Consider the following 27,145-nt stretch of genomic DNA (forward strand, 5'->3'; position numbering starts at 1 on the left):
GGGTTTCCTCACTGATTGTCTGATGTGATATTTATTAATTGTGACCTGTATTTTGGGGTCTTTTCTTCCTTTCCCGGTCTATCTCCCTCCAGGGTGTCAACGTGTGGGCTCTGGTAGCAGCCATTGTTCTCCTCTCCAACAGTGTGAATGACATCCAGCAGCTACTCTTCTGCCTCAGAAGACCTGGCTCCACTGTGACAATGCCAGACATCACTGAGACCTTATACTGCATCGCTGTGCTTCTCTATGCCATGAGGGAGAAGGGAATTAACGTCAGCAATCGGTAAAGCGTTGGGAGGGAGGGCAGAGACTCTGACAGAGTGAAGGTCCTAGCCTTATGACAAGTCCCAGCTCTGCCACTTTAACACTGGGCAAGCCATAAAACTCACATTGCTCAATTTCTTTATCTGTGAAATAAAGGAATTGCAAGATTTAAGTGGAGTGGTGTAGGTAACAGTGTTCTGCAAATATAAAGTGCTGTACAACTGTAAAAAGAATCACTGAGGCAGTTACACGCAAGGGTATCGAAGCCCCAAGTGAGGTCTCCTTACTAAAAGAAGCCTTCTTCAGTCATTTGTGGCTACAATTTTCCTAGGAAAATGTTAGGATTGGGTTCCCCCATTTCTCACTTTTTGGGGGATAGGATATAAAAATTGTGGTTAAATCTTGTCTCTTTATCATCGCAGTGTGAGAAAGGCTATAGCTAATGGGTTGCTAATTCTGACTGACCATCACAGTTTCACTCACCAGCAGATATGCACAGGTCGGTTTTGAGAGGGATGTGTACATTCAGCAGAATTTGAGCACCTACTACATGTCAGATAGGTTTCCAGGCACTAGCAATGCCTTTCATGTGGACTGTATGTTCTAGTGAGGGGAGACAGATACTGCATAAGTAAATAATTTTAACAAGATCATTTTAATGAGTGATTAGTGGTGCAAAGAAAAGAACAGGTGATGGTCAAGGGCAATGAGGAGCACTGCTTTAGACTGGGTGAGAAAAAGCTTTTCTGAGGAGGTAACATCTGAATTGAAATCTGAATGTCAGGAGGAGACGGCCACTTCAGGATTTGTGGGGATAGCATTTTAGCAGAAGGAATGGATACTTTAAGGGCCCAAAGATGAGAATAAATTTAGTATATTCAAAGAACAGAGGAAGTCTAGTGACAAGGATGTAGTGAATAAGAGGGAGATTGGTATATGTTTATGAGAGGTCTACAGTGACCAGATGAAGGAAGATGTTGTAGGCCATATTAGCAGTTAAAATGAAATCCAAGGTATGAAGGGCAAATTCTAGGAGGCCCTGACCCCTGGCATGGAGGCCAGCAGATTGACAAAGTAGTAGATCTTGGAGAAGCAGGCATTCCAGAGAGGATTTCCAGATTTCCTGTTCTGGAGTTAGTGAGCCTTAGGAGGGGCTTCTGGAGGCACCAGGTGAGCTGTGGCCCAGCCATTCGTGGTGAAATTTAAGGATGGAACATTTATTCTCCAGAAAAGAATATTTGCTGTGTTTCTGAGATATATTTCAATTCATTAAATATTGTTTAGGTTGTATCCCACTCCCTGGCATTGAGATGTGGGGCAAGGAGCTTGATGACATTATTAGGACTAGACAAATTCAAAGATGACGAATAATGACCATAAGTACAAATAGAAACCTACAAATAATCTGCATGTTTACATGGACATAGATGAGGAATGGGAGATTGATATGTTGTGTTTATATATTTTTTCCTGCTTTACCTGGGAGATAACCTTTTTTCCCCCCCCCCACTTATAGCAAGGATTACTATCAAACTCCAGTGATTGGGCCAGAGCCCCTTGTGGTGTTAGTGAAAACTTGCCCCTCGTGTAGAACACTACCTCCACTTGTGAGTTCCTCGGCCACCAGTGGCCTCGACTCTGAGCTCTAGCAATGTGCAGTCCTGAGAAATAATCTTAGTGTGACCAGAGACTGAAATGTTGTATTATTAAAAGTATTTGTTTCATCAAAAAGATTGATGTGTGGAAATCATCTCTTCTCCCTCTGGGAATGGGGAGCATTGCTCTAAATGGTGGGCAATGGGTGATAGAAGGACATGAGTTTGGGTTCATGTGAACACAGAGGTTTGGAGTGGCTTGTGATGGGACGTGCTCGACCATGTCCAGTGCCTCTGTTGAGTGCATCGTGTCGTCTTTGGTCTTTCTTGGTGACTTGCAGGCTGTCTTGTTTTCTAGTTCTTGGTAATCTTATCTTTTAAGAAAAAATTGTTGGCATGACAGTATTTAATAGGTTCATATAGGTTTCAAGTGTACATTTCTATGACACATAATTTGTATATTGCATTGTGTGCCCACCACCCAAAGTCAAATCATCTTCCATCACCATATATTTGACCCCCTTCCCTTTACTACCCCCCACCCCTTCCCTCTGGTAACCCCCGTAGTGTTGTCTGTGTCTATGAGTTTCAGTTTTATGTCCTGCATATGAGTGAAATCACACAGTTCTTAGTTTTTTCTGACTGACTTATTTTGCTTAGCATAATATTCTCGGAGTCTATCCATGTTGTCGCAAATGGCAGTATTTCATCTTTTCTTATGGCTGAGTAGTATTGCATAGTATGTACCACATCTTCTTTATCCATTCTTCTATCTAAGGACACGTTGGTTGTTTCCATGTCTTGGCCACTGTGAATAGAGCTGCAATGAACATAGGGGTGCACATATCTTTGCAAATCAATGTTTTTGAGTTTTTCAGGTAGATACCCAGTAGAAGAGGGGCTACTGGGTCATATGATAACTCTATTCTTAATTTTTTGAGGAACCTCCATACTGTTTTTCATAGTGGCTGTACCCATTTACATTAACACCAGCAGTGAATGAGGGTTCCTTTTTCTCCACAACCTCTCCAACACTTGTTATTACTTGTCTTGTTGATAACAGCCATTCTAACAGGAGTGAGGTGGTCTCTCATTGTAGTTTTGATTTGCATTTCCCTATTAGCCAGTGAAGTTGGAAATCTTCTCATATATCTGATGACTGTTTATATGTCTTCTTGGGAGAAGTGTCTGTTCAAGTCCTCTGCCCATTTTTTAAATTGAATTGCTTGATGTTGAGTTGTATGAATTCTTCATATATTTTGGATGGTAATCATGTCTTGTTACCCATGTAGCAAACTTTCTTTGGAACCTTAAAGGATAGAATATTCTTCATGCTTCTAAAGCAATATTACCTCATGAGACTCAGGAAGCAGAGCAGCAACAGAGGCTCAGAAAGATAAGATGACATTATGTTGATGCTGAGCAAGAATCTCACCACTAGGAGCAGAAAATACATTTTTTTCAACTGGTTCATACTGCTCTTGTAATTATTTGTCTCTTGTTATCCCAGCTAATGCCTTGTTCCCCAAAGGGCATGCCCTGGTCCCTCTCCTTTTGCCGTTGCACCTGGACCAGGTGTCTTTCCCTGAACTGTGCTCTCCAAGAGAGTTTTGGTGAGCTCTAGGTACACTTAAATTCTTTTCTTTCCTTTTTTCATAAAAGGGTGGTAGAGTTTTTTTGATTTCTGTTTTTGTTGTTTTTTTTTAGAAATAGTAAAGAGTCTAAATATATCCGAGAAAAAGTAAGATACAGATTGAGACTTAATTTGATAATCTCTAAATCTGCTTTTTCCCTGTCAGGATTCACTACAACATTTTCTATTGCCTGTATATTCAGGAGAATTCGGGTACTCAGGCCACAACAGTTAAAGAGGAAACATCAGTTTGGCCAGGGTATGTACATGGATGAGTAAGTGTGTGTGTGTTGTCTTCCATTCTTGACTGTCATACTTAAGGAGGAGAGGTGCTTTAACAACTTTATTGAGGTATAATTTAAATTACATAAAATTTACCATTTTAATTGTACAATTCAAAGATTTTTATTAATTTTACTAAGTGTGCAGTCAATATCATATTCTAGTTATAGAACATTTTTATCACACTAAAGGGGGGTGTTGTTTTTGGTTAAATTTTGTTCATCTGATTTAGCTGTTTGCTTTTTGACAGTCCATCTCCTGGTCTTTTCAATTTCTTTGTATTTTTCTAATTTTTCTTCTGTAATGATTATAGCAAGAAAACAACCATCCAACTTACACATGAACAGCAGCTGATTCTGAACCATAAGATGGAACCTCTCCAGGTGGTAAAAATTATGGCATTTGCAGGTAAGGGAACTCACCAGTACTAGAATAGGGGGTCAGGGTCATGGCTGTCATCACTGCACCCTCTTCCCTGTTACCTTCCAGAGTATCTTTACTTTGATCTGTTATTAAACTACAATGAAATAATCATCAAAGCAGTTGCCAAGTAAATCTTGCTTTTTCTTACAACTCCAGGGAGCATCCGCACTGGAGTTCCCTGTGAGACAAGCAGTTCATAGGGTTAGTTTGCTGAGTAGTGACCAAAGGGGTTGATCCAGCCTGTCATTTATCATTGTGTGTGCTCAGTCACTGATTGCTTATGGACTGGCAGGTCATGTTAATCTCTTCTCGGAGAGTTTTAGTAGCTCCTGATTTCTATTGGGTGAAGTCTAGAAGGCCCTTCCACCATTTCTTTCTAATCTATGTTCCTAAACATATTGTGTACTATTCTCCTGCTTCAGTCAGCTCATTGTCCTCATAGTCTCCTAAAGTGCTCGATCATTCTTTTGTCTGAACCTTTGCTCATTCTATTTTCTCTACCTGAATTTCCTTCCCTCTTTTTTCTGCCTACGTATCCTAGTAAAAACAACAACAGCTATTTCTTAAATGCCTGCCATGTGCCTGAGAGAAACTAAAATGACTTGCCCCAGGCCGTGGCTAGTGTAGCTCAGTTGGTTGGGTGTCGTTACATAAACTAAAAGGTTGCAGGTTCGATCCTGGTCAGGTTCGACCAGGGTGCAGGTTCGGTCCTTGGGCGGGTGCGTGTGGGAGGCAACCAATCAATGTTTCTCTTTCACATCAATGTTTCTCTCCTCGTTCTCCCTCCCTTCCCTTCTCTCTAAAATCAATAAGCATGTCCTGTGGTGAGGATCAAAAAAAGAAAAATGATTCGTCCCACGTTAAATAACGTAGTAAAGTGAAAAAGAATATGAATTTGGAAACAAAAAATTTGCACTAAAGAAGAAAACATAGTACCTCTTTTCTAACCTTACAGGATTATTTTGAATATGAATGACATAGAGTGGAAATATTTATAAAATGTGCATGTCGGCTATTCTGCCCTGGCTGACATGACTCTGGATTGAGTGCCGGCCTACAAACCAAAGGGTCGCCAGTTCAGTTCCCAGTCAGGGCACATGTCTGGGTTGCAGTCTGGGTTCCCGGTTGGGGGTGTACAAGAGGCAACCACACATTGATGTTTCTCACCCTCTCTTTCTCTTTCCCTTTCCTTCTCTCTAAAAATAAATAAAATATTTTTTAAAAGTGTGCATGTTGGCTATTCTTACTATATAACCATGTAGTAAGAATTATATAGTACATTATATAGTATATACTATATGAATTAAAATTCCAACCTGGATTCAAAGTGGGGTTCAAATTAGAATTCAGAGCTGGATTTGTTCCTCTCCAAAAACCTGCCTTTTCCCCCTCTTCCGCTCCTTCTCTGTTTCCTCCCCTTCCCTCTTGTTTTTGCCCTACCACGGTGACTCTCATCATTTCTGGTTTTTCTTGATGGAGGCTTCTTTTTTTTTTTTTTTTTTTTATTGTTATTCAATTACAGTTGTATGCCTTTTCTCCCCATCCCTCCACCCCACCCCAGCTGAACCCACCTCCCTCCCCCCTCTCCACCCTCCCCCTTGGTTTTGTCCATGTGTCCTTTATAGTAGTTCCTGTAATCCCCTCTACCCACTGTCCCCGCCCCCACCCCCCACCCCCGCCCTGTCTATTGTTAGATTGTTCTTAACTTCAATGACTCTGGTTATATTTTGTTTGCTTTTTCCTTCTATTGCTTATGTTCCAGTTAAAGGTGAGATCATATGGTATTTGTCCCTCACTTCCTGGCTTATTTCACTTAGCATAATGCTCTCCAGTTTCAGATGGAGGCTTCTTTAGTCATTTGAGTCCCATGTGATCTCTGAACTCTTCCCTGTAACTAATTATTCATATTAACTATTTGATACCTGATTATTTAGTAAGAATAGCCAACATACACATTTTATAAAATACTTCTACACTATGTCATGCATATTCAAAATAACCCTGTAAATTTGGAAAAGAGGTACTATTTTTCTTCTTTGACGGGTGAGAATTTTTTGTTTCCAAATTCGTATTCTTTTTCACTTTACTGTGCTATCATTATACTCTCATTTTGTTCTAATTGTTTCAACTGCATTGGTATTTTATTTTCAACTATATTATGATGTACGAACATTGCATTGTCTTTTAATATATTCTCAGTACTTAGCATACAGATGAACATGTAGTAGGTGCTCAATAAATATTTATTAAATGAATGAGAGTTGAATAATGGGGTGACTAGATGAATGATGGAGAGGTAGGGCAGACAGAGTTCAGAATGAATCTCATTTGCATGCTTTTGCCATCAAAGCATTAATGAGCCCTAGTCCAGCTATAGCTACCACGTATTACATTCTTCTGGTGGATGGATACCTTGATGGTTATCTTCATCCTGCCTGCCTCAACAAAGTCAGTGTTACCCACTCGTGGCTGAGAAGGAAATGAAGATCGTTGAGGCCAAGTAGCTTGCCCATCGCTCCTTGACTAAAACCTGACGGGGCCATGATCCCCACACAGGTTAACCTGCCTTAGAATCCTTTTTTTTCACTATACCATTGTTCATTTTTATCGGTATTGGAAAGCTTGTCACTGTCTGGTCTCAAACAGGAGGCGAGATAGGCATAGATAAGCCATGATGAAGGCATCCTTTGGAACAGTTTTTCCAGGTCAGAGGGTCACTTCGTTTCCTCTTGGCTTCCCCAGGCACTGGGAAGACCTCTACCCTGGTCAAGTATGCTGAGAAGTGGTCTGGGAGCAGGTTTCTTTATGTGACATTCAACAAGAGCATCGCAAAGCAGGCCGAGCGAGTCTTCCCCAGCAATGTCATCTGCAAAACCTTTCATTCCATGGCCTATGGACACATTGGGCGGAAGTGAGCATTACATCGCCACCATTGTTATTATGTCTAATCACTGTTTTTCATGTTGCGATCCTCATGATCATATATAGACTTACACCACAATGACACTTAAGAAAATTTAACCTTTTTGTTTCCATTTATAGGCTGGAAATATAAAGATAGATTTAGTGATTTGTACTTTTACCCAATAGAAATACATTGTTTACAAATAATATCCGAAGGGGGAGCCAATCTCATTTCTCTGGAATTGAAGCACAGAAAGTAAAAAAGACTTGTCTAGTGTTCAGGGTATCAGTCTGATCGGTCACTTCTAGGTTTTCCTTGGAATGGGGCGAGAGGAAGAAGATTAAGCTGAGGTACACTTGCCCCAGGTCTCTTGAGGTCTCTGAACCAGCATGCCCTTGGATGTGAAAGTTTCAAGAAACTTTGAGTGTCAGCCCTTGGGGGCCTCTTGGAGTCTGTTTCACACCTTAGAGTAGCAGTGTCTGCCACAAGTCACTTCATCTTTTGGGCTATTGTATGTGAATTCCTGAAAGCTTAATGTGAAGCCATCTCAAATTATACATGGACCTGGCTCAACCTCTCTGGCTTTCTATTTATTTTCCCTCATCTGTACGTGACACTGAGAGTGACCTTGTGGTGTCATTGGAGAGAAGGGGATTGGGAGTGAGGGGGCACTTTATTGGGAGTGAGGGGGCATTTTATTGGTGTTGTCAATAAAGCCAAATACTGTTCATTTGGGGTGTGTATTATAGGTACCAATCAAAGAAGAAATTGAATCTCTTCAAGTTAACACCCTTCATGGTCAATTCTGTCCTTGCTGAAGGGAAAGGTGGATTCATAAGGGCCAAGCTAGTATGTAAGACTTTAGAAAACTTCTTTGCCTCTGCTGACGAAGAGCTGACTATTGATCACGTGCCTATTTGGTGTAAGGACAACCAAGGACAGAGAGTCATGGTTGAACAGAGTGAAAAACTGGTGAGTATTTAAATATCTTTAGAATTAGGGATCAGGGGTTAAATGAGAAGAGTTGACATGATACAGTGTTATGTTTGTCTTTCATTTCTTCATAACTACTGGCAGGAAATAAAGGTAGAGGGGGAGACTGTAGGCCAGTCATGATAGCTGTGAGGTGTAAAGTGTTTTCTACGAAGAGCATTCATGGACAACTCACTCAATACTGGTCCTCCCTTCGGCAATGAGGCGTCTCCCCAGGGTTTATAAGAGCTTTTCATTGCGGCTGCTAGACGAATCTAAAGATTAGGAATCTCTTTTCTAATTTTTAACAACTTTTTTCAATCATTTGCCATTCTTTTTATGAATCAATTATTAGTCATAAATCTAGAGAAATAATCCAGCCTTTTTTGGTCCATCAGATTTTGTGCTGTCTGAGCAATGTTCTGTCCCTGGGCTGTCGTGGAGCTGAAAGGAAGTTAGGGAAGTGACTGTGATGTCACTCACCAACCTGTGATGGTGCCTTTATTCTGACCTCTGCTCTGTGTGTGGAAACGAGAAGTGTGATTTCAGGGTGCTGTCTTTTCCAGGGTCTTAAACTAGGAGTTACCAATTACTTGTTTTCTAGAACAGTGTTCTTGAAGCAAGCCGCCTTTGGGATAACATGCAGAAGCTGGGAGAATGCAAAGAAGAGGCCTACCAAATGACTCATGATGGTATGCAAGTCCCCAAATCTCGGTATCTGTTAGATGTAACCACTTTAGTTATGAGTTCTGACTCTCGCTACTCCCTTTTTTTAGGCTACTTGAAACTTTGGCAGCTGAGCAAACCTTTGCTTGCCTCTTTTGATGCCATCTTTGTGGATGAGGCCCAGGACTGTACCCCAGGTGATAAACTATTCAGGACATCAGTAGTCTCAAATACATAGAAACAACATCATGATTATATAAGAGGACATATACGTGAAATGAGTTGATCATTCTTATTTGTCCTAAAGAAGAGGAACAAATGATACTTAGTCACTCAGAAAGCCCTTATTGACTTTGGATTTCAATAATTGTCCTTCCTCCCCCCCAAGGCAGATTAATTTTCCTCTAAATGTTTTGCTTCAGGTTATTCTTAAAATGTTGACTAAGCATAGGTCATCAGAGGGTAGGGACCTAGACTCATGCCGAGTGGGAAGAGATTGTCAATTTAGAGTGGACAGTTTGTGTTGTATATATTTCAGATGGCTAATGGAAAATAGACAGTGTGACTTTGTAGTTCCTTTGGGGACCTTAAGTTATAATATTAGAGAGAAAAGACAATTTACCTCATTTTATATTTGCCTATGTGGTTTCTTATCCACAATAATTTGTCTAGGACTAAAAATAATCTACATTCCTAGGACTAGAAACTGTTCTTTTGTCTGTTACTAAATCATCTCTTTGAATTGAGTGTGCCTATACTGCAGGAAAACACAACTGTTGTACAGTGTGCCCCGGCTTAGTTTCATGAAAACATTTTTATCCTTTCTGTCGGAAATGTGGTTTATTTTTGCCATGTGGGTTGGCGTTCTTTTAGATCTCTTACTTTCCCTCTTATTGGTTGCAGCAATCATGAATATAGTCCTGTCTCAGCCGTGTGGAAAGATCTTTGTAGGGGACCCACACCAGCAGATCTATACCTTCCGTGGTGCCGTCAACGCCCTGTTTACAGTCCCTCACACTCATGTCTTCTATCTCACACAGGTAAGAGCTCTCTTTGCTTCCAAGTCCCCAGAAGTGCATAAGGAAGCATCATGGTTCTCCGCCCTTGTTTTTCAGTGCTGACTACGTGCCAGGACCTGTGCAAGGTTTTGTGTCAGGTTCACAGCAGGTAGCCAATCCTTGCTTCTAAGCAGTGGTTCTGTGGTTCTCAGGGGATCTACAAAGTCAAAACAGTTTTCATAATAGTGATTTGCCTTTTTCACTGTGTTGAACTGATGACGCAAAGCAGCGTGGGTGAAACTGCCCATGCCTTGCCATGTACCAAGGCATCGGCACCAAATGGTGCCAGCAGTCATTGTGTTCTTTACTGCCACTCATACAGTTTAAAGACAAAACAACAACAAACCCCCCTCCCCCCCAAAAAAAAAATACAGTTCACTTAAGAAAGTACTTGACATAGCAAAAATGATGAATTTTATTAACTGCTATTTCTTGAAGATGTTTCTTCAGTGTTGTGGGTGATGAACTGGGAAGTATGAATAAAGTACTTCTGCATACCAAAGTATGTTGGTTTTCTAATGAATACCACTTTTGTGATTGAGTTGGGAGCTACACTGGCAGCTTTTTTTCTTGTGATACCAGTCATTGAAAGAACAGCCGACATACATCTGGTTATTCAGATTTGGGTATTTCACATTTTCCCAAAAATGAGTGAAGTGAGCTGTGATTCCAGGAAAACAACTGACAATTTTTTGTTGCCAAAGATAAAACCTTTACTTTCAAGTGACATCAAAATTTTGGAAAACTTATGTCTGCCATTGTGAGCATGACAACTCATGGTGTCCTTGATTGTCCAAAAAGGTTATTAAACTTCCCTCCCCTTTCCTATATGCACGTGTGTAAGGCTGAGTTTTCTTCATGTCATTCAACTAAAACAACACAGCATCGCAAATAGAACATAGAACTGAGAATCCAGCTGTTTTCTATTCAGCTGAGCATTAAAGAGATTTGCAAAAATGTAAAAGAGTGGCATTCTTCCTGTCAAATTTTTTTTGTTTTGGAAAATATGTTTATTAAAAAATATGTTATTTATGTTATTATGCAGTGGGTTTCTTATTGTCTTGTTATTATTTATTTGTTTTTTATTGATAGAGAGAGAGAAATATTGACTTATTGTTCCACCCATTTACTCATTCATTGGTTGCTTCTTGTGTGTGTCCTGATTGGGGATCAAACCTACAACCTTAGTGTATCAAACAATGCTCCAACCAACTGAGCTACCTGGCCAGGACCGTTATTTTTATTTATTTACTTTTTTTTTGAGAGAGAGAGAGAGGGGAAAGGAGGAAGAAAGAGAGGAAGAGGAACATCAACTTGCAAGAGATATATTGATCAATAGCCTCTCACATGCCCCCATCTGGGGATATGGCCAGCAACCCTGGCATGTGCCCTGACTGGGAATCAAACCAGCAACCTTTTGGTTCACAGGCCAGTGTTCAATCCACTGAGTCATACCAGCCAAGGCTATTGTTCTTTTTAAATGAATCAAAGTTTCTAATGATTACTATAGTTAGATATAACTCACATAATTAAAACTCTTTTAGGGCCTCAGCAATTTTTGGAAATGTGAAAAATACTGAGACCAAGAGGTACAAGAAGCACTGCTTTTAAGAAACGCTTTTCTAGTTAGAGGATATGATATGTGCCAACTATCCAAGTGTAATCTGAACTGTTTTGTTATATTATGAAAAGTTCTGTAGCCTACTCTGTGACTTTATTCTTTGGAGTTCCTGTTGTATTCTACAGTGATTTGGGGTAACATCAACTCAGAGTAACTTTTTTTTAATAGATTGTTTTTAGTGTCAGATTTACAGAAAAATTGAGAAAATAGTATGGAAATTTCCCACATACTGTGCATTCAGTTTACCCTATTATTAACATAGTAGTGTAGTGCGTTTGCCACAATTAATGAACTAGTATTGACACATTATTATGAAGCCCTTAGTTTATTCAAATTTCCTTAGTTTTTACCTAATATCCTTTTTTGTTCCAAGATCTTATGAGGGTTACCATATTACATGTAGTTGTCATGTCTTCGTAGCCTCCTGTCGGCTGTGACAGTTTCTCAGACTTTCCTTGTTTTTGGAGAGTACTGCTTAGGTGTTTTGTAGGATGCCTATGTTAAAATTTGTTGACTGTTTCTCTTATGACCTTATGAGTGTTGGGGAGGAAGATCTTTCAGAACAAATATTGTCATTATCATCATAATATCGAGGGCACATACTATCATTTTTATCACATAATATTGAGGGAATGTGATTTATGACTGTTGACGTTGACCTTGATCATCTAGTGGAAGTAGTGTTTCTCTGGTTTCTCCACTGTGAACTTACTCTCCCTGCCTCTTGCCCTTTCCGTACTATAATACATACTTTGGAAGGAAGTCACTATACTTAGCCCTTACTCAATAAGTGTTGGAGTAGCTACATGAATTATTTATAATTATTCTGCAAGGGAGATTTGTGTCTTCTCTCCCATTTATTTATTCAGTCATTTATTTATATCAGCATTGACTCACAGATACTTATTTTATGATTTGGGTTATGGTTTACTCAGAAAAGTTCTATAGCAACAAAGTACTATTTGTTGAAAGTCTCATTTTTCTTAGACTGTACTGTTAATGTTCACCAAAGTGTATAATCCTTTATTACCTTAAGTTAGAAATGCATGGAGTAGGCAATGAATATCATGAGTTTGGGGAAGAATGGTGTCTTTCCAGCTGCAGTGGTCAAGGAATCAGGGTATTAGGCAGAATTTTGAGGGGTGGGTAATTGTTTTGCCGTGTGCCAAGGCGGAGAGTGGGTAGGGCTGCTCAGGAAATGATGATGATGTAATACTTGTGGTTGTGGTTGGTTATGTAGGACAGTGTTTTTAGATTAATGCAGAGAGAATTTCAAAGGCAAGGAGAGAAGCCTTCCCTAATTTCCCTTAATCTTTTGTATAATTTATACTTCTTAGATTTGTTTTGGGAAGAAGGGTAGATTTGCTTAGAAACATTTGCTATTGGTTTTGGGAATAAGAGGAAATAGGTTGTTAAGGCTGTGATGAATCTCGAAAATGTACGCATCACCTTTTCCTCCTGTATTGCTCTTCCTTTTTGAGCACACACATGGCTTGAGGACAGTGTGTGTGAAGGATTGATCCGACAGCCCTGGCCAGTGTGGCTCTTTTGGTTGGGCGTCTTCCCACAAACCAAAAGGTTGAGGATTTGATTCCTGGTCAGGGCACATGCCTGGGTTGCAGGTTCGGTCCCCAGTCAAGGTACATGCGAGAGGCAACCAATTGATGTTTCTCTCTCACATCTTTGTTTCTCTCCCTCTCTTTCTCCCTCCCTTCCCTCTCTGTCACTAATAAGCATGTTGTCAGTTAAGGATTAAAACAAAAGATTGATCTGACAGAGGTATAGAGAGGTTTTTGGCAGTGGGAGGAGACTGGAGGGAAAAAGACCAAGTAGGTGAGGCACGAAGTTTGAGTTTCTGAGCTGACCTGGCAGCAATGGTAAGAAAAATAGTATGAAAAATTTGGTGGACGAATTGTCAAGATTTGGATTTGGGGACAAGAGGTAAAGAAAAATAGGTAACTCTAAGGCTTCAATGTAGAAAATGCTATTCTGAAAACTTAGAAATAAAGTCTTTGATTCTTTGTTGAGCTCCTATTCAGTACAAGTGAGTAGAGAATTTCCAAATATGCTTTCCAGGTAAGGTGAGTCAGGAAGGATCAATTTGGCAAGGCCACGACTCCGCAGTGATAGAATTATGCTAACATACTTCAGGAGGAGGTTGCTAACTCCTTTTGTTTTGCTGTTTTACAACAGAGTTTTAGATTTGGTGTGGAAATAGCTTATGTGGGAGCTACTATCTTGGATGTGTGCAAGAGAGTACGGAAAAAGACTTTGGTTGGAGGAAACCATAAGAGTAAGGCTTTCAGTTACTTTTCATCTACTTGTTAGAAAAATTAGTTTTCCTCTTTATTTGGATTTACTGTAGAGTTTGTTCTCTCTCCCAAAAGGTGGCATTAGAGGTGATACAAAGGGGCAGGTGGCCCTGTTGTCCCGGACCAATGCCATTGTGTTTGATGAGGCTGTACGGGTGACCGATGGAGAAGTACCTGCAAAGATACATTTGATTGGGGTAAGAGTAAATTTCTCTTGACTGCTTCTTGCACAGAAACATTTCAGACAAACATAGACAATGAAAACGTTTAATTTTAATTAGGATTATTATGCAAGCAAACATTTGGGGTTTTGACAGTTTTCACCATCTGCGCCATGACTGAAGTCTTTCTCCCGGAACATTCTGATTATGCTAGCCAAACATTCCTGTAAAGTCAGATCCAACAAGCACTTGAGGATCTTTTCTCTTACTCTTTAAAAAGTAAATGCCCTTCTCACCTTTGACTATGCAAATGAGGCCACGGGCTCTCTCTGAGTGTCCTGGTGTATGTTGTTCATTAGTATAAGAACCAGTGAGGGACACCACAGTGGGACAGGCTAGTGGGCTCCAGTGGATAGAGTGTGTGTACCTGGTTCTAGCTCGGGTTCTGTCACTAACTTTGTGTGGCTTGTGGCAAGTCACAACTTCTGTGTGCCTCATTCTCTCCATCTCTAAGATAAAGGTAATGCCTTTCCTTTACCTGTTTCACGGGGAAATTAGGAATCAGTGAAATGTGTGTGGCACTTTTTACTCTTTGAAGCCAAGTTATATGACTAAAAGATAGTCACTCATTCATTTATGAAAGATATTTTCCATGTGTAGGCACTCAATAAATGTTTTGAGTGAATTATAATCAAAAGATGTTCTGACTTCTCCTCTTAATTTATAAAGATTATATTAACCAACTTATAGGAAAAAGTTCAGATTTAATCTCAGTATTCATATTCTCTTTTTTGCTAAGTATTTCTCATTGTTCTTCTGGGTGTTTATTTTTACATAATTGTAATTGCAGTGTACATTAAAAAGTATGTACTATGTGTACATACCAACACACAAGCATATTTTCTTTCATGTTGCCACTATAATGACTGTAATATTTCATGCAGTGGGTATAGCACAATTTAGCCATTTTTGTTACTGTAAGAAAACAATACATACTTGGGGAATACCATTCATGCTGGGCGTGATACGGTGTAAGTTGCTCTCTTCCCTTCTCTGTATCTCCTCATCACCTGTAGCATGGATCACTGTACACGATCACATCTGATTTCCAATTATGTATACTGTCTTCTTTTGGTCTCTGTTTTATGTTAATGTGTTATGTGTGCATTCTCAAAATGATGATAAAGCCTTTGACATATGTTTCTTCTGTACTGGGACCTGGTGCCGTGCAAATGCTGGGCCCCAGCCAGTGCTCAGTACACGCTTCCAGGTAGAATTGGGCTGAACTGTGGTATGGTCAGGCCCTCTCCTCCAGGACCGAATAACCTTTTAAAACACAATAATCTGGACCTATAGGCATTCTATAGTTCTTTTCTCAAAAGAAACAATGGTAAGTATTCATATTTCACTCTTCGTCTTTAGATATCGTTTATTCTTCATTGCAACCTTTTATATTCCTAGAAGGTAGATGATTTAAATTGCCCTTTTTGACAAGAAAAAATGCAGCTAGTTTCTTGCCTATGTTTTTAAATCATAGAAAGAGTTTGGGGTAGCAGCTAAAACTTAGCATTTGGTAATCCTGAATCCTTAGCATTTGGTAATTTCCAGGCTAAACTATAGCCTAGTGCTTATTATTACGCCTAATGAAGCTTTCTGCTACTGTCCTTATGCTTTGGGTACAGTTTGAGATTTGTTTCCAAGAAACTATCTAATTTCCAAAATCATGTCTCTATATTTGGTTTACTTTTGTTTTGTTAAGACAACAACAAAAACAAAACAAAATGAAAAACAACAAAAAAACCTCAAAAATCCCACCAAAAAAACTTTTTCAGGGGATTAAATCATTTGGATTGGACAAAATCATTGATATTTGGATCCTTCTTCAGCCGGAGGAAGAACGGAAGAAACGTGAGTACCTTCCTGGCCATAGTGCAGTGGACGGAAGCACTCCAGTGACAAGGGATGGGAGAAGGATGGGCAGTTCTGAGTCAAGAGTTTTTTAATTCTGGAGCAGGGTGGAGCTAGTGTTGTTCCCATCAAGACTGGGATGCCTGAGGCCTTCTGTTTTCAGAGGTACTGATAGCTTTTTCCAGATCCTTCTTTTAGGAGTCTAAATTTTTTTCTATTGTTGGCTCCTTAGGCTGTCTTCCCTCATCATCTTTTCTGTCTGCCTGGGCAACTTTACACATTAAAACTTCTGCATGTGCCCCAAATGATCATTGCTAACATTTCTATAGCACTTTTCATTACTGTGCTATTTCAAATCCCTGTGAAGTAGGTAAGGATCTCAAGGGTAGGGCTCTTGATCCTCAGTTTGGAGACGGAGAGGCTAAAGCACAGGTCATTTCACTGACTTGCCCAGGAACACACAGTCGGTTAGTGATGTAGTCGGGACTAGAACCTGGATCTCCCAATCTTCAGACCATTCACTTATGCTGTTGGTTAGGAATGTGTAGCTGCTGCCACTGTATGTCAGTGTAGCCTGTATCGCATTAACTTGTGTTCGTATTTTCCATAGGAAACCTCATTATTAGAGACAGGTTTATTAGAAGATGGGCGCACAAAGAAGGCTTTAGTGGCTTCAAGAGGTATGTGACTGCAGCCGAGGATAAGGAGCTTGAAGCAAAGATTGCTGTCGTTGAAAAGTATAACATCAGGATTCCAGAACTGGTGGAAAGGATAGAAAAATGCCACATAGAAGACTTGGACTTTGCAGGTAAGGAAAACAGTTCTTCACTTCCCACCAGGAGAAGGAGCAGATGGTCTTCTGATGCTTCTTGCCTATATGCATATCACGTGTAGTCAAGGGCGACTTTGCTGCGTTCCTGGCATTGCCTAAGAGTAGGAAGCAGAGCTGCCATTCTTCCTTAGGGGTCTGCTTCTGCTCCACCTCCAAGCTGGTAGAATGGGACTTTCTGGTCCCAACTCTGCTGCCGCGTGAGTTTGGGCAAACCATTCACTCCTCTTCTGGGCCTCTGTCCCTTCATAGGTGAAGCATAGAAGGTGGGCAGGTCACTGTGAGCTCTGGAAGGTGGATCTGAGATGCATTAACTGACCTGCAATGACTTTTCTACTTTTCCCTTCATCTTTTTATTTTTCTATTTTCCCTCTTTTTTTTTTTTTCCTGGCTGTATTTTCCTCTCTCCTTTTCCCACAAAGCGACACACAGGTGGGAAAACAAAGTTAGAGTTTTAAGGGTACACTAGGAAGAGTACATTTTTCCCTTTCTTTTGTTTCTCTTCCTGTCTCTGCCCCATCTAACGCTCTGCTGTGTTTTTATTCCAGAGTACATTTTGGGTACTGTGCACAAAGCCAAAGGCTTGGAATTTGATACCGTTCACGTTTTGGATGATTTTGTGAAAGTGCCTTGCGCCAGGCACAACCTTGCCCAGCTGCCCCACTTTAGAGTTGGTAAGACTGGTTGCACTGAGGATGCTCTTTAAGAGTTGACTAGAGACTCTTCCTTGGGATGCCTTCCTTTTTGTTGGGTGGTGTAGCCTCTTGTAAGGATTCTCCTAGAAGCAAAAAAAAAGCACCTCCCAGTCTTAAATTTGTTATTCATATACTACATTTTTTAGAAACTGTACCTCCAGAGCCTACCTCTCTTGGTGCTGCCTCAGGGGCACTTCCATTTATAGTGTCCCTGTTTAGTCTGCAGGGGCAGACTAAACTCTTCGGCTTTGGGTTTTCACCATCAGACTTGTAAAAGCTCTAAAATGTACCGCTTACCTGCCCACCAAAGTGTTTTTTTTCTTTAACTAACTCTCCTTTTATTAAAGAGGTCATAAAATCATAAAAGCACTCTATTATTTGTCTGCTTTTGTATAAATTTATACTCATGGCTAGTTGTTAAACTAAGCATAAGTGCTATTGCTTTAGTTTTAAATCTTAAAATAAAATCATTTGAAGTTTTCTTAGAAACAAAAACTCTCAGATAACTGTGGATTCAGAATTTGGGGCATAGCATACATTGGTGGGCTAAAATAAAAATACTAAAACCTCCTTATACTAATGAATATATTCATAAAATTAAGAGAAAGTTATGGTATTGAGCATAAATTAAAGTGGGGTGGGGAAAATGGCCATAGAGAGTTATCAGTTGCTTTATATTGGGGAAGAGAAGTTTATTTAATATACTACTACCTTTTTCCCCCTCTGCTGATCATTACACATTTATGTGTGTGTGTGTGTGTGTGTAAACGTATATATATGTATATATGAGTGTGTGTGGGTATATATACGTATATATATACATATATATATGTATATATACCCCCCCCACATATATATATATATATATGAACAGCTCTTTGAGGTGTGATTCACAACCGTACCATCCATTGATTTAAAGTATACAATGTAATGGTTTTTAGTGCATTCACAGATTAACTGCTCTTTATTGAATTTTTACCATTGTGCTAGGTATTGTAAATGAGAGAATTGAGGTGTAAGGTAGGCACTAAAGACTTGTAATTTGTTTTTCCTCTCTGGTTGTCCTGTAACAACATAAGGCATTTCCCCATTGGCCCAAGTAAGAAAGTGTCAGGAAAAGGAAAAAACTTGGGTTTTAGAGACTTGGGTTAAACTCCTGGACCCTTGATTAGCCATGGCCTATTTGTCCAAATGCCTCCTTAAGCCTCAGTTTCCCTATCAGTCCCACAGGGTTGTGAGGGAAACTGGGAAAATGTACAAAAAATACACACTGGGCCCATCACAGGTGTTGACTGACCAGTAAACCAGTTCTCAGGATTTACCAGTAGTAGCACTAACTAAAACTCAGTATTTTGTGCCACTAGTCTTTAGGTTTTTGTTTATTTTTGGAGTTGGTGTTTGTAGAAAAATTTTGTATATGTAGCCAGCAAATCTTGAGTGTTTTTTTTTGTTTTGGGGGTTTTTTTTTTGTAGGGCTGGATGAGTGGTGGTTAACATTTAGGTGAGAACATAAATTTTTGTGAGCAGGCTTTTGAGTTGATATATTTCCCCCCTTTACCTTATCTTTAGAGTCATTTTCTGAGGATGAATGGAATTTACTGTATGTTGCAGTGACTCGTGCCAAGAAGCAGCTCATCATGACCAAATCGTTGGAGAACATCTTGACTTTGGCTGGGGTAAGAGGAACTGGTAGCACAAATTAGTTCAACACATTTGGATTTTATTGGGTTTGAATAAGGGATCAACATACCCTGGGTTGGAAGAGAAGGGCTTCTATTTCTTCAGTGCACAGAGGCCTATTGCTAGAGCAGGAGGTGTCCTAACTAAAGAAACAAAAACGTGGGTTCTCTTCTAAATTCTTTCCTAATTCAGTTTCAACAGTTCTTTTAGCCCTGGCCTGGGGGCTTAGTTGGTTGGAGCATTGTCCCATACACCAAAAGGTTGAGGGTTCAATCCCCGGTCAAGGCACATACCTTGGTTGTAGGTTCGATTCCCAGTCAAGGCATGTATGGGAGGCAACCAATCAATGTTTCTCTCTCTCATCAATGTTTCTCTCTCCCCACCCCACCCCCTCTCTAAAAATCAGTAAACATATGGTCAGTTGAGGATTTTCTTTTTTAAAGTTCTTTTAAAAAATATCAACTATGTTCGTGTATTTTTAAATTTCTCCCTTACTCAATTAGTGCTCAACATTCTAGGGGGAAAAAAAACCAAGCAAGAATGTTTTCTGCATTTGAACGTTCTCCCTCTCACTCCCTAATTTCTCTTGAACTGGCAACTGCTGCTGCCACCAATAGACTTCTCTGAAAAGAACATGTCCTTGCCGGGGAGAATGAGTATTACTGCATCTGGCCTCTTGTCCTGAGTAAGATGCAGGAAAGTGTCAGCACTCACCCTGTACCCAGCAAACCAGCCTTCTCCCGCACTCTCCCACTTCCACTGCCTTTCTGCCTTCCACAGGCTGGGGTATAAGCCAACTCTACAACCCTGTTGGAAATTAGAACGGAAATTTGAGCTAACAGTTACTACTTAGTCCATCTTTCGCTGAACCATAGATGCTTAAGCCTGAGATCTAAAACATAAATATAGGAGTTATTAAAAATTCTCCTTCATCCTTACCTATTTCCAAAACATGTAAGATTTTGTACTGCAGGATGACTTAGTCCCAGTGTCATATTGCGTGTTCTCTCAAGGAGCGGAGAGTACGTGGAGCTGCAGAATCTAAGCATTGCTACCAGTGCCTTTGAACCGCTGGATGGGGTGGAGGTGTGGGACAGTAATCATTTTTAATAAATGGTATTCACAGTCTCAAATTTGTTAAGTGGTGGTAAAACGAAACCCTGACCTTCAGACTTGAATACCTATTGAGTGCCTATGTGCCAAGCACATCTCTAGGCCCTGGAGCTACAGTGGTGGGCAAGGGAAATTCCTGCCCTCACAGAGCCAGTACTGTAGGTGAAAAGACAGTAGACAAGTAAGCAAATAGCATTTCTCTTCACATTTTGAGGAGGAGAATATCAGCTTAAAAGGGATAACTTTGCAGGTAAATACTCTCTGTATGACCAGTCAGAACAGCAAAAGCTTCTTGCCTAAGTCTGATTACCTTCCATTTTTATTGAACTTTGTTCTTTCAAGCCTCCTCCTCACTTTTTTCCCATACCTCTCTTGAGTCGAGCCTACTTGGCAGTAAGAATGTTTCTGGATTTTGAAATCAGCTGCATATTTTCCCAAGCAGTTTTGCTTCACCTGGGCCTCATCTTGAGTGACATCGTGTGGCAGCTCACGTGGCACAGCTTCTACTGAAGACTTTTTCCTTGGTCGAATCCTCAGTGGCACCTGGGACACCACTGGAGATGAGTTAGAGCAGAGCTCTGTGAACTTCTCTGTAAAGATCCAGACAGTAAATATGTTTAGCTTTGCACGTCATGGTGTCTCTGTTGCATCTACTTAGCTCTGTTGTTGTAGTAAGAGAGCATCCACAGGGATTCATTAATAAATGAGTGTGGCTGCATCTCAATAAACTTTATTTACAACAGGTGCTGGTCTGGATTTGGCCCCCAAGTTGTAGTTTGCTGACCTCTGGTTTAGAGATAATTGTGGCTTTTCCTAGTTTTAGGGAGTAGAGTAGAATAATAATTATTATGTACAAATAATCTAGACCTATCACATAACTTTTTATATAAACTTTGATCTTGAATATACCTGCAGTATGCTTTTCCCATAGAAATAGTGTTACATTAGTGGTTAGATCTGTAACAAAACCAAATTGTCATGTTATTAACTTTTGTTTTAGATTTTATTTATTTATTTTTGGAGAGAGTGGAAGGAAGGAAGAGAGGGAGAGAAACATCAGTGTGTGGTTGCCTCTTGTGTGCCCCCTACTGGGAACCTGGCCTGCAACCCAGGCATGTGCCCTGACTGTGAAATGAACCAGTGACCCTTTGGTTTGCAGGCTGGTACTCAATCCACTAAGCCACACCAGCCAGGGCTCATGTTGGTAACTTTTAATGGAGGTATTGTAGAGCAGTAATATAATTTCATAACATAGGTGAAATAGAATTTTTCTTTAACTTGAGACATTTGAAAGTTGAGAAAATGATATATTAAATTACCATATGCAAATCATCTCTGTATATATTTGGAGTATGCATCTCTAAAAAAAATCAGCCATCTTTTTTCATAGCCAAAGAGCCATTATCATCTTATAAAACTTACAATAATTTCATGTAGCCTCTACTGCTCAATTAATAATCATGCATTTTGTTGTTAGGTCTCTTAAGTTTCTTAATATAGAGTGGTCAAGATCCCCTTGCTCCTTTTTAATGCTTCTGAGTTTTTGCAGAAACTGAGTCAGTTTTCCTACATAGTGTTTCACATTCCAGATTTGCTTCCTTGTGTGATTGTACAGCTTATTTTACTATTACCTTCCCTGGATTTCTTGTGACTAGAAGTTGGTCCTAGAGGCTTAATTAGATTCAGGCTTAACTTTTCTGGCAGGAATCCTTTATTTGGGGGTCAGAGAGGGGTTTTGCTGTATTGCCTCACATTAGAAGACAATGATATCAGGTGATCTCCCTTTTGGTGATGCTAAGATTATTCAACTTTTTAGTAGACAGAACTAGAAAGTCCATATATTTGAAAAGAAGGAAATGTCAAGAGTTCATACTGATAATTCCAACTTTTTGTTTAAACTCTTTGTGGTTCAGTATAAGACAAATGTAGGAGACAGATGTGCACTTTGCAATTAGGGTGATTGGCTGTTCACCCAGGTCAGGAGACTGGATTTACCAGCTGTCCCAGCTGCGCTCCAGGGAGCCCCTCACAATCAGCACCCCCACCGGGCCCTCAAGAGAGTAGCTACCGTCCCAGCTTTTACCATGAGGACTTTTTTTTTACTTTTTCTCACAGTTTCTTCCCAAGTGTGCACCGCCAACAATATGAGTAAGAAAAACATTTGGGCACACACCGTCTTCATCCTTTCATTATTGTGAGGCTGCACAGTGTGTGCGTTGTCGGAGCCGGAGGCCATTTACATTAGAACTCTTATCAGTTTAGTTCTACAATCCAAGTCAGATGAGCATTAAGGGATTTTTACTTCTTTTATACTTGAAGCTTTTCTCTTACACTGAAAATCTTGGTTCTAAACAGTATTTATTAATTGCTTATTTATACTATTCTACCATATATAAAATATTTTAAAATAATACCAATATTAGTGAATGCTGAATGGAATTTATGATTTCCTAACAGCCCCATTTCTCCAAGTTCCACTAAGGATGTATAGTCAGAATATCATATTCTTTTTAAAAACTTTTGTTTATCTTTAGAGAGAAGGGAGGGAGGGAGAGAAACATTCATGTATGAGAGAAACATCGACTGGTTGCCTTTTGCACGCCCCCACCTGGGGAGCTGGCATGCAACCCAGGCATGTACCCTGACTGGGAATCAAACCAGGGACGTTTTGGTTCACAGGCCACCACTCAATCCACTGAGCCACACCAGCCAGGGCAGAATATCATATCTGAAGGCAATTGAAATAAGTCTTTTTCCCCCTGTAGTTTGAGCATCAATTTAATTACAGTTAGATATACATTTGTTTGTTTATAATCCCTATGGGAATTGCTTGGCTTCTTTTTGACTTAATTATCTGTTGTGAATGAGTGGGACATTTATGTTTTCAACATCAAAATTTTGTAACAGATACATCAGAGAAGTCTCATCCCATCCCTGTCCCCTCCAGATTTTCTCTCCCTCTGTCATTAATAGCTTATTTTTAAATTAGTTTTTGATCTATTCTTTAGTATTTTTTTTTGTAAAATGTGTATATTTTTATATTGTCCTTTTTCACAAAAGGTATCATTCTATTTATAATGCTCTGTATCTCACTTTGTCACCGAGAAATATGCACGGAAGCACTATCAGTTTGTGAAGCTCTTTCTCCTTCGTTTACACAGCTGAGTAGCATTCACCGTGTCGACACATCGTGATTTATGCAGTTTCTCATTGACGGATAGTGGGTTCTTTCTAACCTTTTGCTTTAACAATAATGCCACAATGCATAGTCATTTTCTATTCTTGCTTGTGCATTTTGGGGGATAAACTTCTAGAACCTAAATTTCTAGGCAAAAGATAAATAGTTGTGTGATTTTTCTAGATATTGCCAAATCCTTCACAGAGATTGTATACCTTAGAGTCCCACCAATTTATGTATAATAGTCAAATAGGCTTTTTAAAGCTAACTGGAAGCTTATCAACTGGGTACAGCATACATTCTTGGAGGGAAATGAGTTTTCTTCATAAAGAATATGGAAACCAGAGAGAGACTTGCCCCTTATGAGACGGGGTTGGGAAACATTTGTTGGCCCCCAGGGTGCTCTGTGGAACCCCCAGATACATGGCCCATTTTGTGAACAGATGTTTATAAGTCTCAGAGACCTTGGATGAGGTATGAGTACTTCTGCTTTTTCTTTATCATAGCCTATGAATCAGTTTAGGGACATCCTGTTTCAGAAGTGGCTAAGTTCACCTTCTGCTCAGAGAGGAAGGCTATAGGGTATCTCAAAGGCTCTGACGGAGGGGAGGAGGGTTAATAATTTAGAGAATGTGAAAGCACGTTGTGAATAGTATAGTCATACATGATGAGGTTTTAGAACAAAAGTGAGCCATTGTTTCCCACTACATAGAGTGATAAACCATTTGGTCTCCCCTGTAACCAAGAGCAGGGCAGCCAGCCTACTTTTTCTCCGACTTTCTTAGAAAATCTAGCTAATCACCAGGAATCTATTTGTAACTTTGCTTATTTTAGGTTTTGAGGAAGTGAAGGGAATCACTACACTATCGAATTGTAAAATGACATGGAGTTATGCTAGTTGCTCGGAAATAGCTTCTTAGCCTCCTAGCTTCTTAGATTCTTAATCCAAATCTCACAGGCATATCCCAGCAATAGTGCCTGGCACATGGTTGGCGCTCAGTGTTTGTTGAGTGGATGTAAGCAGCACCCCCTCACATTGTGAGGCTGAACATAATCAGGCCTCAGATCAGACTGCCTCCGTTCACACCCCAGTTCTTCTAGCTGACACTTTGTGACTTTGGGTGAGCTGCTTATCGCTGTACTTCTGTTGACTGCACCTCTGAGGAGGGAGATGAAGGGCCACGTGGAACTGGTGAAATAACTGCTCTACAGTCATTTGGGGAAAGCAGAGGGGACACTCAAAGGTGGTTAGTTGTCTTTGAGACACTGAGCTCCAGCAGTGAGATATCGAGGGGAGAACTGGCATTTTCAGCAGAGCTGTGTGTGGTCATGGCATACCTGTGCTCATTCATTCGGCAGTAATTTTGAGCACTTTCTACATGATAGAAGTGCTGTTGAGTCAATTTAGCTTTGTATCTGGAGATGATAAGAGAAATGGAGAGACTTTCTGTTGCTTGGTGATTGAAAGCACAGGCTCTGGACTTAGGCACACCCAGTCTTGAGACTCACATCTGCTGCAGTCTAGCTCTGATCTTCTGCACGAGTGACCTAATTTCTTGGCTCTCGCGCCCTCATATATGCAATGGGGACGAGGACAATATCACTCCTAAGAAATCATTGGTGAGGATTATAGGTACAGTGCTTTATGAGCAAAGGACCTGACTGCTAGTAGGGAAGCAAGACATTTAAAAACAAAACAGCCTGACATGGTTTAAGGAGGGAGGTGTAGGTGGTGGTATCATGTGCCTTTGGATTCCTGAAAGCCAGGGGTTCCAGTGAAGCTTTTCGCCTGTGATTGTGTTTGCAACAGTTGGCAGTGGTCCATCTGCCAGTGTGTGACACAATTTGATGTATGCCCTTAACAGTTCTTTGAGTGATGGTGTTTCCCTGCAGTTACTGGTCTTTATACCTGTGAAAGTATCGGGCATCCAAGATATCGCTAAAGAATGTGGGTGGCTTAATTAGTTGATTTACCTATTCATTCAGTTGACAAATACCAATTTAGAGAACCCTGTTCTTACTGTAGTTAGTGCTAGGAGGTTTTGGTAACAAAACAAGTAAGATGCTTTGTGATCTCACAGAATTTACAGTCTAGGAAGGAAGCCATAAGGCAGTTTCAGATCTAGCAGCAAGATTTGGGGAGTTGGAGTGTTTCCAGCTCCTTAGCTATTAAGAGTTTCCAAGTAGAATGTAGCAGAGGTATTTCTATCATTCTCTTTCTCGCTCTTTTCTTTCCAGGAGTACTTCTTGCAAGCAGAGCTGACGAGTAACGTTTTAAAAACAGGAGTGGTTCGCTGCTGTGTGGGGCAGTGCAACAACACTATCCCAGCGGACACCGTGCTCACCATGAAGAAGCTCCCCATCACTTATGTACGTGGTTTTAGATGCAGCTCTGGCTTTCTGTAGAATTTAATCCAGTCTTTTTTGTTTTATTGCATGTGGGCTCAGTGCTTTCTGGGCTGTGGGTGAGGGAGGTAAAAGAGAAAGTGATATAATCCCTCTCATGGACTTTTCATATGTAAGCCACAGGGAGATGCCAGATCTACCTCTGTATCAGAGACAATGATAACATAATCAGTATGGACAGCACAGGCTGAGAGGTTGGGGTGTGACCACCACTGTGAGGAGAACTACTTACCTGGTTAACTTATTCTTGGCTCTTTGTCCCTTGCCTTAATAATTCTGTTTTCTGCTGTAAGGGAATTTGATAGAGTCGAGTCTACTCTAGATGACTGTGCAGTGGGAAGTACAGTAGTACCTCGGTACTCATCGTTAATTCATTCCAGAACTCATGACGAGTGCTGACACTGACAAGTAGTACTGAGCAAGCGACAAGTGATGAAGCATTTTCTCTTGTGGGGCAGCATTGGGACTCATCCAATTTCTAGCAAGTGAGATGAGTCTCGAGCAAGCGCCAAGGGCTGAAATATTTTTTTCTTGTCAAAATGCCACAAGTACAGGGTTCGGTGAGTTCTGAAGCCAATGAGTACCAAGGTTTGACTGTATTACCTAAGAGGTTTGCACAAATCTGCAAGTATCAGAATCATAGCACAAAGTTTCTTGGCACTGCGACAGCAATTCAGCACTTCTTGGTGGAAAATTCTTGTTTTTGATTGTTCCTTTTCCCCCTTTTCCTAATCCCTCTCTACAGAGCAACAGAAAGGAAAACAAGGGTGGCCACCTCTGCCACTCCTGTGCAGAACAGCGCATCGGGCCTTTGGCCTTCTTGACCGCCTCCCCGGAGCAGGTGCACTCCATGGAACGCACCATCGAGAACATAGTGCTGCCCAGACACGAAGCTCTGCTTTTCCTTGTCTTCTGAAAGCCAGGAGGAGCATTGTCCATGGTACAGATTGCCTTGCGTACACTCCAGTTACTTGAAGAAAGCCAGTAGGTAGGGTTCTCGTTCACCTGAGACTCTGCATTCACTCACAGAGCATTTTTGAGGAAGATGAAGCCAACCAGAGTTGGACCTGCCATTTCTCCATTCCTTAGAGGTTGCCGATTTCCACTGTCCCTCCTCCATGCACACAGGCTGGGGACAAGAGGGAAGTTCTTTTGATAAAAAAAAGAAAAAAAAAGAATACAACATTTTATGTATGTAAACTTTTATTACAAGGTTTCAATTAAACAAGCATTGTAGAACTGACATACCCCTGTGTGACACCTGCCTTCAGCGCTGCTGTTTTGAATTTTTTCTCTTTCCAGTTTTCTCTTTTTTTCACTCACTCTTTTTAACAGCTCGGTCACTATTCACATGACACACCAAGCAGAATATGAGACTTAGTATCCAGGGTGACAATTGCCGCTTCAAAAATGAGATTTACGTGCTGGGGAGATGCACACTTGT

At 40.4% G+C, this 27,145-nt stretch overlaps 1 protein-coding gene and 1 non-coding gene across 6 annotated transcripts in view; one reads left to right on the forward strand and one right to left on the reverse strand.

Moving 5' to 3' along the window:
- The window catches only part of FBH1 (F-box DNA helicase 1), a 44,500-nt gene extending 17,556 nt beyond the window's left edge, over positions 1 to 26,944 (forward strand). For all 5 annotated transcript variants that reach the window (XM_024580565.4, XM_045186664.3, XM_045186668.3 and 2 more), the window contains 16 exons: positions 93 to 283; positions 3,659 to 3,751; positions 4,088 to 4,182; positions 6,940 to 7,108; positions 7,852 to 8,074; positions 8,679 to 8,766; positions 8,851 to 8,937; positions 9,644 to 9,780; positions 13,613 to 13,712; positions 13,807 to 13,928; positions 15,725 to 15,800; positions 16,411 to 16,608; positions 17,178 to 17,303; positions 18,894 to 19,000; positions 25,534 to 25,665; positions 26,447 to 26,944. In XM_024580565.4, the coding sequence (XP_024436333.1) occupies positions 93 to 283; positions 3,659 to 3,751; positions 4,088 to 4,182; positions 6,940 to 7,108; positions 7,852 to 8,074; positions 8,679 to 8,766; positions 8,851 to 8,937; positions 9,644 to 9,780; positions 13,613 to 13,712; positions 13,807 to 13,928; positions 15,725 to 15,800; positions 16,411 to 16,608; positions 17,178 to 17,303; positions 18,894 to 19,000; positions 25,534 to 25,665; positions 26,447 to 26,617 (2,115 nt within the window). In that variant the 3' untranslated portion in view covers positions 26,618 to 26,944. The remainder of the gene's footprint in view (positions 1 to 92; positions 284 to 3,658; positions 3,752 to 4,087; positions 4,183 to 6,939; positions 7,109 to 7,851; positions 8,075 to 8,678; positions 8,767 to 8,850; positions 8,938 to 9,643; positions 9,781 to 13,612; positions 13,713 to 13,806; positions 13,929 to 15,724; positions 15,801 to 16,410; positions 16,609 to 17,177; positions 17,304 to 18,893; positions 19,001 to 25,533; positions 25,666 to 26,446) is intronic.
- LOC112296473 (small nucleolar RNA SNORA62/SNORA6 family) lies at positions 1,773 to 1,924 on the reverse strand. Its single transcript, XR_002973916.1, has one exon. It is a non-coding gene; the product is annotated as a small nucleolar RNA SNORA62/SNORA6 family (small nucleolar RNA).
- Positions 26,945 to 27,145: the final 201 nt, after the last annotated feature.

This window comes from Desmodus rotundus, chromosome 4 (assembly GCF_022682495.2).
Source record: "Desmodus rotundus isolate HL8 chromosome 4, HLdesRot8A.1, whole genome shotgun sequence".
NCBI classification, from domain to species: domain Eukaryota; kingdom Metazoa; phylum Chordata; class Mammalia; order Chiroptera; family Phyllostomidae; genus Desmodus; species Desmodus rotundus.